Below are 16,808 nucleotides of genomic sequence, written 5' to 3' on the forward strand. Positions count from 1 at the left end.
GTACATCACTTAGCAAAAGATTTTAATTTAGGATTAGTTCCAATAGCTGGCTCTTGTGATGCTCAGAGAACATTCGAATTAATATCTTCGAGACTTAAAATATTAAATTTGAATCAAGAAACTGACATTGTTGCTGCAACAAATGATGGTGCTGCTGTTAGGATAAAATTTAGCAAATTATCATGTATAATTAATCAACTATGCTATTCAAATGCAATCCACCTAGCAGTTACTGATGTATTATATAAACATAGAGAAATGGTTGAAGCTGAATCCGAAGTAAATGGTTCAAGTGAGGAATCGGATGATGAAGATGAAGACAAATATGACGAATATGAAGAACCTTTTTCTTATATTTGTAACCAAGAGCATCCTATTCCTATTTTGTCTGACAATTGCAAACATTCCGTTTCACAAATCAGAAAAATTTGTAAATTTTTTCGCAAATCTCCAGTAAGAAATACCATTCTCCAAAATTATATAAAATTAAAAAAAGGAAAAGAGTTGAATTTAATTCTTGACTGCAAAACAAGGTGGAATAGTATAGAGGAAATAGTTGGAAGATTTTTAGCAGTAAAAGAATGTGTAGTTTTAACATTGAATGATCTTTATTCATCTTATATGTGGAATGAAGCTCAATATCTTACACTTTTGGAACTTCATAAAGTCTTGGAACCCATTTGTCTAGCAGTAGAAGGCTTAGAGCGACGAGATGCCACTTTATTAACTAGTGAAGGTATATTTTCATTTCTATTAAAAGAACCAAAAAATATAAAGTCTAAAATAACTTTTAATCTATTAAAAGCTTTAGAAGAAAGAATTCAAGAAAGAAGACAAGTTGAATTAGCATCTCTTTTACTTTTTTTGCAAAATCCGGAAAACATTTCTGGTCCAACAATTTTTGACTTCAGTCAGCAATCTCTTTCTAATAATTACGATAACGAGCGAAAAATCTTCGTTTATATACATGTTTGTTCCTTTTAATTTGTGCGATTCTTGAAAGATTTTGGCTTTATCTTTGTGTCTAAGTAAATTAATTAAAACTGTTCTTGTACATCTATCCTATCTCAATCCGGTCCGATGAGCTTGCTCGATTTTAACTCCATTCAGTCCTAATTTATTAGATAAAAATAATTGAACTTTCTCTTCGGTTTCAATCCAGGTTTCTTTTGCACTTTCTGGTATTCCATCAGTTCGCAGATTTTTTTTTTCGATATCTATCTTCAATTTTTCAGTATTTTGCGTTTCTATTTTCCGCTAGAATGTTTTTCTTTTCAAAGCGTTCGTTGTTTTCTTCGTAGACTTTAGCTACTTTTTTATCGAAAAGTTCTTGAAAATTTAAAGATAATTTTACGTCTTCAATATCTTTTACCAAAGTTTTGATTTGGTTAGCATTTTCTTTAAAACTTTGTTGGATTTTATCAAGATGCTCATTGAAGATTTTTGTGTTTGCACTTAAAATTTCGACAAATATTTTTTCTTGTTGTTTCAGCATTGCCTCTGTTTCTTTTCTAAATTCCAATAACATTTCCTGAAGCATTTTTTTAATTTCTGCAAGTGTAACTGTCATTTGTTTTAATGTTTTAACGGCCAATAAGTTTTTTGTTGATTTATTTTTTTAAATATTTTTATGTAAAACAATTTTTTTTTTTAAACAGATAAAAACGCGTCTGCTCTTATTGAAGGGCTTATTGGAAAAAAAAAAGTAGTGACAGCGTAAACTTATTGCTGCCATTTTTATTGTTGTCTTCGAAAATAAAAAGCGCAAAAAGAAAGAAATTGGAAATCAAAACGGTGTTTCGTCGTAACGAAAAAATTTGCTTTGCCCGAATTTTTGTTGTCTTGACGAAAACGACCTTCATTCGGATCATGCAATTAAATTCATGGTTAGAATAACATTTTACAACTTTTTTTATCATCCGACAATGAGAAAAACCGTAACTTTCGGAAGCATAAAAATGATTTAAATAAATTAATTTTAATACTAAAGGTATATTTTAAATAAACTTTCATTTGTCTACATCAATATTCATTTGCTAAAAGTTGACGAAAGAGAGAATAAAGTTTGGTATAAAGTATAAAGAGAGAATAAAGTTTGGAATAAAGTGCTTTTTCATTTATGTTAATTTCTATTTAAATTAAAAAACGTTTTGCAAATACGATGGTAAATTTATAAAAAATAAAAAACAAATAAACAATCAATATTTAAAATTCAAATTAAGTACAATTTTCAGCATTAAAGTACAGCGTCACGTCTTTCAGCATCTGGTCAGAAAAGTTTGATCTTTTTTTTTTACACGTAAGTTCTTAAGCTATGATTTTTAAATAGGACTTCACTGTTTATAAATAATAAATGAGAAGTCATTACATATTTATTAATAAATAGTTTTAATGTGAATGCAATATTGATATCAAAAATGATATATAATTGAAGTCATGGTGTTAATAATAATCTACAAATCAGAATGTGTAAATTACACTAATTCATTTATCATGAATATCATTCCATTTTGATGAGACTCGATCAAACATTTTGATGAGGCTCGATCAAATATTCTATTAATTTAAGATTATTAATTTCCGCACTTTTAATTTTTTTAAAGAAGAAAGGTTTAATAAGCAATTCTAAATCAGTTTTATAAGTCACGATTTGTAAACTATATTTTGTATTAACAATCATTAAAAAAGTTTTTAAATCGTAATATATTTGTTACAATGAGGTTTAAAATAATTTTTATCTTGTTGTTTGGAGTTGTAAAAAACGATTTGCCAACTGTTGCAACTCTAAAAGAAGGTGCTGCTATTTTTTCAAGAATCTTGGACTATTATACCAACAAAATCACACAATATAAAGCCTTAAGCGAAGATTTTAACTCAATCAAAAACAGTATACAATTTCTAAAAACTGATGGTCAGAAAATAAACGATCAATTTAACCATGGTGTTGCAAGTTTATTTGAAAAGAAAGTAAAATCTCTGGAAAGTATTAAAAAAAAGATACTTGATGAAAAAGAATCATACAAGTACGTTGATAACTTGGAAAGATTTGAGTATCCCAACGTGCGGGATATTTTTGCTGAATACTCCCGAGAATCAAACACAAGTATTCCAGTGATAGAAATTGTAGGACCTTTTCCGACTGATGTCCCTATAAATTTGACACGAAGTTTTGTCCATATACCCACAAATATTTATGCATATAGTTCTGATATGTTGAACAAAGTGTTATGGACTCAAAAACTAGATGACGTGTTTATTTCAAACCAACGTAATGATGTTCATCTTATTATGGAGGAGTATTGCGAACCATCTGGTAATTTTTTAAATTTGTTCATTGCGTCATTTATAAATATACATAGTTATAAAACCATATAAAAACTTCATAATAAATTATATTTCATTTATTTCATAATTATACAATGGTGAAATCAAAATGATATGAGTCTGGTAACAAAAGAATATTTCATTCAAGGTTTCCTGATTTTTTTTAAATTAGATTAACAATATTAACATAATAAAAAAGTAATAATAATATCAATAAAAATAATAAATAATAAAATTAATAAAAATTAGAACGCAATTTATCAAATCCATCAAATATTTAGAAAATCATTTATTTGATTCAAAAATCATTTTGGCATTTAAAAGTTAACCATGCAAAATTTTTTTTCTTCTGAACTTTAGATTGTTAACTATTGAATATTTAAATCTTAAATAGTCCAAAACCCAGAGTTTTGAATCTTGTTACAGAAAGCTGGTGCCACCGCCAAAGTTATCTAATAGTTCTCTAATTGCTTAAGTATTAAGACTCTAATTAGTTAAGTATGAAGACTCGAGTTACTTAAGTATTAAAAGCCACATTGCTTTAGAACTCTCTGATAATGAAAGTTTTAAAAAAAAAATTTTGAAAGTTTTTTTGAAACTTTTAAACATTTTTTTTTGAAAGTTTTTTTGAAAGTTTAAAACATTTTTTTTTTTACAAAATCATAATAATTTTGATTTTGATTTACACTTTTTAAGCGTTGAAATAAAAGCGTACGTAATTTATGGATGACCCCTTACAAGAAGAACAAAATTTATTAAAAGCGTACGTAACTTATGGACGACCCCTTACAAAATGAATAAGATTTATTAAAAGCGTACGTAATTTATAAACGACCCTCTTACAAAATGAATAAACTTTAATTACTCGAAAAATATAAGTTTTAGTTGTGTGCTTTTTTTTAATTTTATTTTATATATTAATAAAAATTTCGAGAAAGTTACAAGATTGCACTATGATCATAGAGTTGTGACAACGTTTTAAATGCAGGTTATGTATGGTCAAGCACGTAAGTCAAAATATGAGTATTTCAAGTGAAATGTTATATCTCTACAACTCGTATTTAACATAATTTATATCTCTACAACTCATATTTAATGTAATTTCAATGAGGGGAATAGTAGCCATCAAAAGTTTCTAGCAAAAAATTTCTAAATTTCCAGTTTATAGCGTTTAAAAAATCGTTGTTTATTTTTCAAACTATTACGATATTATGGCAAAAAAATATAATATAAAAAAAAATTATACATTCAAACATTCAGGTAGCCTAAAATAAGATTTTTATTATAATTATTTTTATCATTTTTATTATAATTGTTTTTTATAATGCACAGGAAAATAAAAATATGCACAGGAATAGAAACGCACAAGATTGAATGTTTTTAAACGAACCACCTTCAAACACTTTTCAAAATTAGTATAAAAAAAAGCTTATCTTTTAAAAAATACATTCATGTATGTTTGTAAACGGTAATATATTCGCCTAAGATTTTTAAGTCTGAAAAATATTTATAAAGTCTGTTGTAGATTCTTTTTGTTTCAAAAATAGTGGAAAAATTGAGATAAGTCTACGATTGCTTAGCAATGGCGTGTCTCCAGTTTTAAATATTGGTAGAATCTTTGCTATTTTTAATTTATCTGGGACAACTCCTATTTGAATTGATGAGTTAAAAATATTAAAAAGAACATTTTTTACAATGGATAATAAATCAAATACTACATTGCTGGAAATGTTGTCAATGCCCGGAGCTTTGTTTTCTTTTACTGATTTATTTGTCTCTTCAATTTCCTCTGAAACTTTAGATCAGTTTTGGAAAGTGAACTAATGTAATCAAAATAGTTATTGAATAGTTTTTTTGGATTGTTTCTTCTTGATGTTAGCCTTCAACCAATATTCACTGAAAAGTTATTAAATTTTTCGAAGATTTTTCTTTTTTTGCATACTCAATTTCATTTTCCTCAATTTTGGAAATTTAAGATTTTTTTGAGTTTTATCAATAATTTTGTTCATTTCCAATGCTTCTTTAAATAATACCATTATATATTTTTAAATTGTTTGGGATAATAGTACTTTTAGATTTTTTTATTTACTGACATTTATATATGAGCAATATAGCGAGAGTGACAATTCAGCAACGAGTGACGGTCGTAACATTTTACACTCTTAAAGCTATTTAAAATGAACTAAAAATGGAAATGACTTTACTGATTGAATAATTATACTATCGTATAATTAAGTATGCAAAAATTACGGCATTAAAGTCTTAAATTTTTTCAAAAACTCGAAGTAGCGTGACGGTCGTAATGTTTAGTTTTTACCACTTCCGAACAAAACAACTTTGTCAGACATAATGCAGCGAACGGCATGGTAAAAAAAAATCATTTGATGTGTGCATTTAGCATATAATGATATTATTATATATACTGAGTTTTATAGTTTTTATATAAAGTTTTGCAAGCATTTTTGTGTTTTTTTTTTGTCGTGACGGTCGTAACGAAAAATCCATTATTACAAAACAACAAATAAAACGACGCAATCATTGCTGTCAGAAAAAAAGTTGAAATGATTATTAAAAACCATACAAATCATGTTTAAAAATATTATCAAAGTACTAAATTATGGCTTTACGATACGATTTTTAACGCTTCAGAGCAGGACTGAAAATAAACGTCAAAACACGTTCATACAACTTTAAAACCATGCTAATGAATGGTAAAATAATTTTTTTATATAACTTTATATATATATATATATATATATATATATATATATATATATATAAAGTATATATATATATATATATATATATATATATATATATATATAAAGTATATATATATATATATATATATATATATATATATATATATATATATATATATATATATATATACTTTATATATATATATATATATATATATATATATATATATATATTTATAAATATATATATATATATATATATATATATTTCATATGACAACAAATTTTTTTGTCATATGAAATTTGTTGTCATATGAAAGTCATTTACATAAACAAAAACATGACACATTTAATAGAGACTTCCTTTTTTAAAAAAATGTTACAATGGTAACTCATAGTTACAATATAGCAATTTAATTTTTCTATTATCTAACTTTCTACAGTAATCTAAAAAAATTTGATAAAGCATTAAACATAGCACTACTGATGAAAATAGTGAAAGGCCTCTAGTGCTTTTTTATTATTTATATATTTATTTAAAAGAAATAAATCTTTTTTCAAATTTCAAAAATTCAATTATTGTTTTTTTTGCTTGGCATACCTTTTTCCATTATATATATATATATATATATATATATATATATATATATATATATATATATATATATATATATATATATATATATATATATATATATATATATATATATATATATATATATACATATATATATATATATATATATATATATATATATATATATATATATATATATATATATATATATATATATATGTATATATATATATATATATATATATATATATATATATATATATATATATATATATATATATATATATATATATATATATATGTATATATAAATATATATTAGGATGTCACAAAAAAAAAAAAATTTTTTTGCGCTATCAAAAACTTGGCTCTTATATGTAAAATGACGAAATATATAAAAAATATTGATCTGAGACAACTGTAAGAGCTTGGTGTGTAAAACTTTTAAAAAATGTCAATTTTTGTCATGTTTTTTAAGTTTTTATTATTTTAATTGTACATGTGATATAAAAAAGATTAAATTTATTCAAAAGTAGGATTTTTTAAATATAATTATTTAAAGTAGTCATCTTTTACTTTTATTAAATTGTATATTTAACTTTTTTTCTTGGTTATTGGTATTTTATTGATCATTGCTATTTTTTACTTATAAAACTTTGATTACTTTAATATACATGTGATTTAAAACTGTTTCAAAGTTTTTAGTTTCATAATTAAATATATTGTTAAAAATGTCGTACATTAAAAAAATCCAGCAAAAAAGGGGAAAAAGAAAAGTACACTGTTCAAAGCAGTTTAAGGCGATCTTTACATCTGTTAAAATATCCCATAAATGAGCTTCCAGTCAACCAGCTGCCCAGTGTCAGAAATATCCTGCAATACTTTCACTTTTTGAAATCTTCTAGGTAATTTTAATATCTAGTTTTTTTCTAATTTATTTACTTAACCTACAGTTCATGAATATAATTATATATTTCAGTTAATTCTCTTTTGCATAGGAGCACCAGATTTCAGTCCAGCAAAGAAATTATTGCTTGTCCAACAAAAACAGGAACCTGAAGTCTAGTTTGTCAGTATAGAGCATGCAAAAGGTCAATCAATAGATGCGTAACTTCAGCTGTCACTGGCATCTGGATAAAAACTGGTTTTACGTGCAACATTATTAGTGGAAGATCTGTTTGGTAAATTTTGCACACAAAAAAATTATTATAGGCTTATCTTGTTTTTTAGTAACTTCAGCTATGTAACATTTTTCAGTGAAAGGATCTCTAAAACTCACAGAGAAATATAACAAAATGAAAGGATGGAGTAAACTAAACTGGAGTTCAAGTAAAGGGATCTGGACTCAAAAGCAACTAGATTTCCAGGTGGAGGTTAATACCTTGTTTGATATATCTGTTCCTACAGTAATTGACATGATAATGAAAGATCAGAGAAGAACCGAAGATGCAAAGAATGAAGATGTAGCCTTCTACGAAGACTAGAGATCTAAAAGGAATATGACCATGACTGCACAGTATAATGAAGAATTTGAAATTAAGGCTCTGCGAAGAAAGCAGAAATACGAAAGAGTTAGGCAATTGAATGATCAGAAAAACACAAAGGCTCAAAAAGAAAAAAGGACTTTGCAAACATTTGACAGATTGCAGAAATCAACAGACGAGAAAAGTACTGACAAAGCTTTGGATGGACAAATTGAACTTGAAGATGATGTTAGCCTATTTGAAAGTTCCATTTTATGTGAAGAAAGTGATGATTCTGAATATGATGAATCCAAATCAAAAAAATCAAAAACAATTTTAGAGTTAACTCCAGATGAACTAACTGAAACTACTTTTGCTGTTAGCGTTCGGTATAGAATCGGTATTAGGCCCCAGATTGCTATAATTTCTGCTATCTGCAATAAAGCAGCTGTTGACTTGCATGAGATTAATTTATTAAGATCTACAATACACAGAAAAAGATACAGAATTATTAAAAATCTTGGCAAATATTATTCACCAAATTGATAAAGTTTATTTTTTTTATTATCTCTATTACTTTAAATGTATAATTTAATTGATTTAGGTGAAACACTACGACAGGATCTTGTTGATGTTTTAAAAGGAAAAACACTCATAGTCCATTTTGATGGGAAACTTGCTAGACAGCTTGAAGAAGATCTGACAGTTAACTGTGAGAGAAATGCAGTTAGTGTAACTAGCCGAGATTTAGAATGTAGAGATGATTTTTTTCTTGGCATAGTGCAGGCAAAAAATTCAACTGGGTCCGAGCAGGCAAATTTAATCCTCAATCTCTTGGAATACTATGATATTGTCGACAATATCATTGGTGTTTGCTGCGACACAATTGCATCTAACACTGGAAAATTTGCGGGAGCAGTTACAATCCTATCAACTGTCCTTAATACAAGTCTTGTCTGGCGCATGTGTCGTCACCATATTATTGAAGTACATATTAAACATTTTATGACTGGCGCTGAGACCAAGTCTCCGAGAAGAGAAATTTATGTGCGCTCACAGAGGGCTTGGTCAACAATTGTTGACAAGATAGACACATCATCAGACAATCTGGTTAAGTTTAACTGGACTTCTTTAGAGATTGAATTGCGTGTCTATAATATAGACAAGACAGCATTAAAGTTTGGGGAAACTGTACTTCATGAAAATATTTTCAAAAAAGGAGATTACAAAAATCTTTGTCAGTTATATGTTTACTACCTTGGTGGTCTTGTTCCTGCTATAAAATTTCATCAGCCAGGAGCTTGCCATGCATCAAGGTTTATGGCAGATGCAATTTATTTGCTTACATTAGAAATGACAAAGAACATCTCAAACATCATGAATGAAAAGGAGAAGAAAATGGTTAAAACAGCTTCTTTGTTTATATCTTTAACATACTGTCCTTGGTTTTTCCAAAGCTCTCTTAGTTTTAAAGCACCAGTTAATGATTTAGCAGCATTCAAAGATGTGTTTGATTTAAGTAAAGAATATCCCGAGTTTTCTCAATCAATACTGAAAAGCATGCAAAATCATACCTGGTATTTAAGTCAGCAGCATGTTGTAATGGCTTTAGTTGATGATGATGTTAAAAAAGATGAGAAGAAGAATATATTCCAAAAACTGTTACAGTTTCCTGATCCTGAAGAATTCATGAAGGGTAAACCTAAAATGCCTGTAATCACATTGTCAACAATACTATCAAATTTAGTAATATGATAAATGCTTAACATAATTTTTTTTCTAATATTTACAAGTTTTATCGTAAAAATAGCAAAAAATCAAAAAAAATCAAAAATTTGAAGTTTTACTCCAAGCACTTATAACCGTTTATATTTAAAAAATCTGATATATTTAGTCATAATATACCTAGTAACCAAGTTCTAGATAGTGCAATCTCTTTTTTCCAAAAAAAAAAAATTTTTGGGACACCCTAATATATATATATATATATATATATATATATATATATATATATATATATATATATATATATATATATATATATATATATATATATATTATCCAATTGGAATAAGCTTAAAGACAAATAAGATTATCACAAAAATAGAGTTTATCACAAAAATTGTTTGGCCTAAAATTGTACTATTCAACCAGCATTTAAAATGTTTCTTCAAGAGTTGACAGTCAATTAAGTAAAGAACTTGCTGAACAAATCAAATGCAATACACGAATTTTGAAATGTATAATGAAAGTTGTTATTTATTGTGGAAAACAATGTATACCTCCGCGTGGTACGCTTGAAAATGCAGATAAACTTGGAAATGTTAACTCATTTATTTATCATTATTTTAAGTGCGTTAAAACTGTCATCTCAGAAATAGAAATGATGAGAATAGACGTCAATGTGTTTGCAGAACAAATGTATAAGTATGCATCAATTCTTGTCGAAAAATCTAATACAAAGTCAGTAAGTACACACAGTCTAACAAATTCATTAAGCGAATCTGCCCTTTAAATATTTTAAACGGTGTCTCATCATTCCATTCACAGATCATATATTTGTTGAGTTGAAAGATAAATTTAAATCATCAAATACAATTGGGTTATTTTTAAGTTTTGTACCTTCTATGATTTGCGTGAAAACTTCAGTGGAGCTGTCTGAAATGATTCGAAAAGCTACGATATATTTTGAAAGTGATCTCCCTAACTCTAATTTCCTTGATGAAGAAATAGTTATGTAGCATAAAATGTGGCTTTGATGTCAACCAGAACCCTCAACTGCTGCTAGTGCTCTTAAAGAATCTAAGCTAGATAAGTTTTCAAATATTTACATACTTTTTTCCCTTAGATGTCACTTCCAGTCACTATTTCGGAATCTTCCAGTCACTATTTCAGAATGTAAAAAAACGGGATGCTTTCATTTATACAGAAAAGCAACACAAAGACGGGAACTACTTTCTGAGTTGGTTTTAATGAACATCCATTATGATTATAACTTTGATTTAGATGTGGCTGTTAAAATGTTTGAAAAATTACATCCGAGAAGATTAGAATTTGTCTCCTTTCTTTTAGACAATTAACAATTGTTGCAATTAATTAAATATTTATCATTGAGACCAAACGTTTGTTGTTTATTTGTGTGTGTGTGTGTGTGTGTGTGTGTGTGTGTGTGTGTGTGTGTGTGTGTGTGTGTGTGTGTGTGTGTGTGTGTGTGTGTGTGTGTGTATTAGGGTGTCCTAAAAAACAACATTTTAGAAAAATGTATACAGCCACCCCCTCAATATGAACTATATGATAAAAAAACATAGGATTTAAACAATTTTTGAATAAAAAATATTTTTAGGGGTCCCCAAAACCCTAGATCATTTAAGGAGTTTCTAATATTATCAGAAAAAAAGCTCTTTAAAAGTGTATAATGTTGGATCTCAAATGAAGCGTAATCATATGAAAATTTCTAAAATGATAATTATAGTATAAAAAACTTCATTGAAAAAAAATATTGTCAAAAAAACTTATTAAGATGCAGTTTTTTCTTTTTTAGTTAATAAACTTCATTTTTAATGCTGTTTAGTCTAACATTTATTTTTATATAATATAGTTATCATTTTCAAAGTTTTTATATAATTTTATATAATTGTTTAATTCGCTTCATTTGAGACCCAACAGGATACACTTTTGAAGAACTTTTTTTTTTGGTAATTTCAGGAACTCGTTATATGTTCAAAGGTCTTGGGATACCCTAAAAATATTTTGAGTTTAAAAATTTTGAATCAAAAATATATATTAATATATAATAAAAGCATATATATTAATGTATATTTAGAGTAATATATACATATATATATATATATATATATATATATATATATATATATATATATATATATATATATATATATATATATATATATATATATATATATATATATATATATGTATGGATTATTTCATTAAAACACCTTCTGTAAACATTTTTACATGGTAAAAATACTAAGAGAAAATAAAAAGATTATTTGGGAATGTTTTCTTCAAGAGTTCTTTTGAAAATTGTTTGCTGTTGCTTTGCATTCCAACATTGAACTGCCTGTACTAGAATTTGATAAGAATCTTCAGGAATTGCATTTTCTGAAACTTTTACTTTCTTCTTAACCTAAATTAAGTTTTTCATATTTAGTTTATGGATCTTGCATAATTCCTTTATGTCATCTAAAAATGAATGTTTTTGCAAGGAGGTATAATAAACTGGAGGGAGAACGAAGTTAAAATACGTCATTTCTCAAAGAACGGTCTTAGTCGCAACAAAATTTTCTATTAACACCGCGTAATTATCATAATTTAAAGTTAACCAATCACATTCCACTTTTAACCAAAATTATCCCATGATATTGTTTCAAAACGTCATAAGCAATTGCAAAAAAAACAGCCCTGAAATAAAAGAACGCGTTTCTTTTATTTCAGGGCTGATGAGTAAGATAAGGTATTCTTAAAGTTTTATAAATATTGAAAAAATTCTGATACCACGGTAATTGTAATTCGAAAACAATATTTAGAGTTAGTTAGTAACTCGTAAACAATATTTAGAGTTAGTTAATTGTTAATTTTTTTATTTTGTGCTCTTTAAACTAATAATACATCTCTAGATTAGAATTGAATTAATAAATGTCTAAATAAGAATTGGTAATATTTTTGCCAGATTTACAAAAAGGTATTTTATACCTCTATATTTAGAATATAGCAAACTGTTTTTAAATCCAACAAAAATACTAAATGCTTCATAAAGTAATCTTTTTTTGATTACCTCGATACCTAGTATCTAGGTATTCAAACATACCTAGTATCGAGGTATTCAAAGATACCTAGTATTGAGGTATTTAAAAAAAGATTACTTTACGTTGGTCATGATTTTTGTTGTGGTTACTACTTGATTGTTGGAACAGTTGTTATAAACTTATCCGGTCAAATTTTAAGAGAGTAATGTATTTTGATTACAGATTAAAAAGGTTACTAACTACATTTTGACATGCCGTTGGAATAATTATACAACAAAGACTGTACTGCAATTATAAACAATTTTCGGCTTTGTTTTTTCTCCATTTTGTTATAGCTCCTTGTTTTTACTGAGCAATAGTTAAGCTGGGATAAATAATTTCAAAATTTACTTTATTATTTAATAGACGTATAAATAGGTTTATTTTGTTGTTTGTACGTCGATATCTCCCAAACTTTAAATAGAGAGTTCATATAGTTTTTGCTATACTTGGATACATTAAAAAAAAACTTAATTGCATTTCTTCACATTTAATTAAGTCTTTGCTTTGTTAACTCTCTATTTTCACAGAGCTCCAGAACATGCGTTTAAATTAGCGTTGGAACTGCTAAAAAATTTTATAACTGGATAATTTGTGCAAATCGGATACCAAATTGAATCAGAGTTTGCACTTTTGTTTGGAAAGTTGATACCCTATTGTTAATATTTGATCTATTTAGTGAGACAAAAATGCATTTTTCTGTATCCCAAATGGAGCCCAGATGATTAAGTTGTTTATTTGATATTATTTGATAGTCGCCTATGGTTATATTGCCATTAGTTACTTATCGTTTTCCGGAAACATAAGTTCCGCTTTGACAGCATTGAGTTTTATACCGTTTAAGTTATTGTAAACATTACACGTTGTTATAAGTTTTTCAAGACCAGATAGAGTAGAGCTAAACAGAATGATGTCGTCAGCATAAACAATAACACCAGCGATCAAGAACTTTTTCAGCATCAAGCGCACATAAGTAAATAGGCGAATTATTGTTGCTGTAATGTCTAATTGTTTCACTTATAAGAAATTCAGCATGCAAGGTCAAACTCTTGTTATTAAAACCAAATTTAAGGGAACGCGTTTCTTTTATTTCAGGGCTGATGAGTAAGATAAGTTATTCTAAAAGTTTTATAAATATAGAAATAATGCTGATACCACGGTAATTGTTTAGTGATTTGACTATCGGTATAATAGTTGAAGATGACATAGCTGCAGAAGTCCATCCATGATTATTTGCGAAATGAAAGAATTTTCTTATCCATTGCGTTAGTGCATCACACTGGGCATGTTTTAAATGTTTTGCACATATATTGAAATCATCCTTGCATTATTTGGTTTTAGGCAAGAAATAGTTTTTTTTATAATTTCATCAGTAATTATTGTTTCATCAAGATTTTCACTAGGTGGAATTTGACAATAAGTACGGTTATGAGTTATTCTTTTAGTGTTTAATTGTTTTTCAAATATAGTAGCAAATTCTGAGGTAATTGATTCTTTATCCGTTTTATTATAAAATATAGTAAAAAGTTTATGGTAACTAAAATATAGTAAAAAGTTTATGGTAAGTAAAATATAGTAAAAAGTTTATGGTTGAAAGTTTTGGATTCGAATCCTTTTTTATACACTTAAAAATATTCAAAATATTTTTTGAATTACAGTTTTTTAGTTTATCAACTTGTATGTATTGTTGATATAGGTTATTATTTTGAGCTGCTTTGACAGCTTTGTGGAAATTCTTCCGAGTATAGCGATTTAAGGTTAAAGAAGTTGAGTCATTCACGAATCCCGTCTCACTCATTTTTAAAAATAATCAATCAATCAATATATTTCTGAAATATTTGATATTACATTTCATGGTTGTTTACAAATGGTATAAACTACTAATATAAAGTAAACACCTAATGACAATGATTAAAATAGTAATGGCAGTAATAATAAAAATAATATTTATAATAATAAATGATAACAATAAAAATTACATATTACTTTAACAATAATAATAACAACAATAATAATAAAAATATATTTAAATAAGTCTTTTTAGATAATATGACAAATAATTAAAAAACAAACAAACAAAACCAACAAATTATACAAAAATTTATGGTTTGTGAAATATAAACTTCAAGTAAAAAAAAAGCATTTGTTATTTCATAGCAAGTAAGTTGATATCAAAATTGAGAAAAAGAGAAAAAAGATTGCTTTCATTTAATTAAAGTTAACCATAATTAAAGTTAATCATAGTTAAAGTTAATCAAAAGTTAATCATAGTTCTTATAATATAATAACCAAAATATATTGCAAATAATATGACTAAATAAATACATTAAATATAAACAGAAAAACACTGAGAAAATCAAAACAAAAGTTACAACAAACATTACAAACAAAACAAAAATTTACTTTATATACTTTTGGCAAAAAAAAGATTAAAAAAAACAACAAAAAAACGACCAAAAACAATAAAAAATAAAGAAAAATAATAATAATACACGTATACTAAAACATATATAATAAATGGCTAAAATGAAAATAAAAACAAATAATATTTAACTGTATAAAAAATTATATATCACTATTTAAATATAATTAATAAAACAAAAAATAAAAATAAACTACTAAACTACTACAAAATAAAACTAAACTAAACTAAAAGATAGAACAATAAATGACTAACAAAAAATAATAAATAAAACTTTATACGCGAAAAAATTAAAGAAAAATCACTGCGACAAGACTGCGTAACAGCATAACTAATAAGAAAATTGTACATCGTAAATCGTGTATATAAAAAATTCTAAAAAGTATATGAAAGAAAACTAAAGAAATATATGAAATAAAACTAAAGAAATATATGAAAAAATAATAAAATCTTGATTTGTCGTTCTTTTTTCGATGTATAAATAGTTTTTTGTTCTTTCTTTTCCATTCTTTTTATTTATTTCACTCATTAACTTTTTTAACTTCTATTTTCAATACTTCTTTACTTATTTTCTTTCAGATATTTCTTTTTCTTTCCTTCTTTTATTTATTCTTCTTTTTAGTTGATTGTATTTTTCGTTTAATTTATAAACTTTTTCTTTTTTCTTTTTTCCACTTATCTTAGTTATCTTTATCCATTAGAAAAGCCCACCATTTGTGATGTCATTGCAAAGTCAAAAAATAAAAAAATAATGTGTAAGAATTTTTTTACTTTGACTTAATTTGAGATTCCAGGATTTTCCACCAGGATTTTGAATGTTTAGATCTATTTTTTGACTTGAAGTGTTCTATTAGTGCCCACACTCCGATATTAGTAATAGTATATATTTAGGTAAGTTCATTTTCGAAATCATCAATAATTAGTTAATAAAAATAATATTAACAAAATATTAACAAAATTAATATTAACAAAACTTTTAATAATAACAAAACTGGTATTTAAGCGATCATTATACAAGTTTATAAAATTTAGATTGTTCCAGAGATATCTTAAAATACTAAAATCCTCCGTTATTTTATTTATATTTTCTCGATAATACTGACCTTTAAAATCAATTGCAATTGATAGTGGCTAGTGCTCTCTAACAATATGAAATAAAGGAGGAATAACGACCTATTTATATTATAGAAAAGATGTATTCTTTGAAATAGCTATATCGTCAATATAAGATGAGTTTGGTAATGTAAAGTGTCAATATGTGATTGCAGGACCAGCCCCTTTAGTTACATCGACTATTTCTAATTCATTTGATTCAATAAATTCAGATAAAACTAAAGAATAATTGTTTCTTTTCGGGATAGATCTTTCTAGTAGATCATATATTCTATGCGGAAATGACTGGAAATCTCCAAGTATAATTACTTCGCTATTATTGTCATAACTATTCAATATTTCTTAAAGTATGTCTTATTAGGCCGGGTGAACTAAAATAAGCAATTGCTTTTTCTTAGT

General features: G+C 26.2%; 1 protein-coding gene across 1 annotated transcript in view; it reads left to right on the forward strand.

The window, feature by feature from the left end:
- The first annotated feature begins 2,487 nt into the window (after positions 1–2,487).
- Positions 2,488–16,808, forward strand: part of LOC100214788 (voltage-dependent calcium channel subunit alpha-2/delta-4) — a 70,967-nt gene continuing 56,646 nt past the window's right edge. Inside the window, exon 1 of the mRNA XM_065795488.1 lies at positions 2,488–3,313. Coding sequence (XP_065651560.1) covers positions 2,716–3,313 — 598 coding nt within the window. The 5' untranslated portion in view covers positions 2,488–2,715. The remainder of the gene's footprint in view (positions 3,314–16,808) is intronic.

Source organism: Hydra vulgaris, chromosome 04 (assembly GCF_038396675.1).
Source record: "Hydra vulgaris chromosome 04, alternate assembly HydraT2T_AEP".
Taxonomy (NCBI): domain Eukaryota; kingdom Metazoa; phylum Cnidaria; class Hydrozoa; order Anthoathecata; family Hydridae; genus Hydra; species Hydra vulgaris.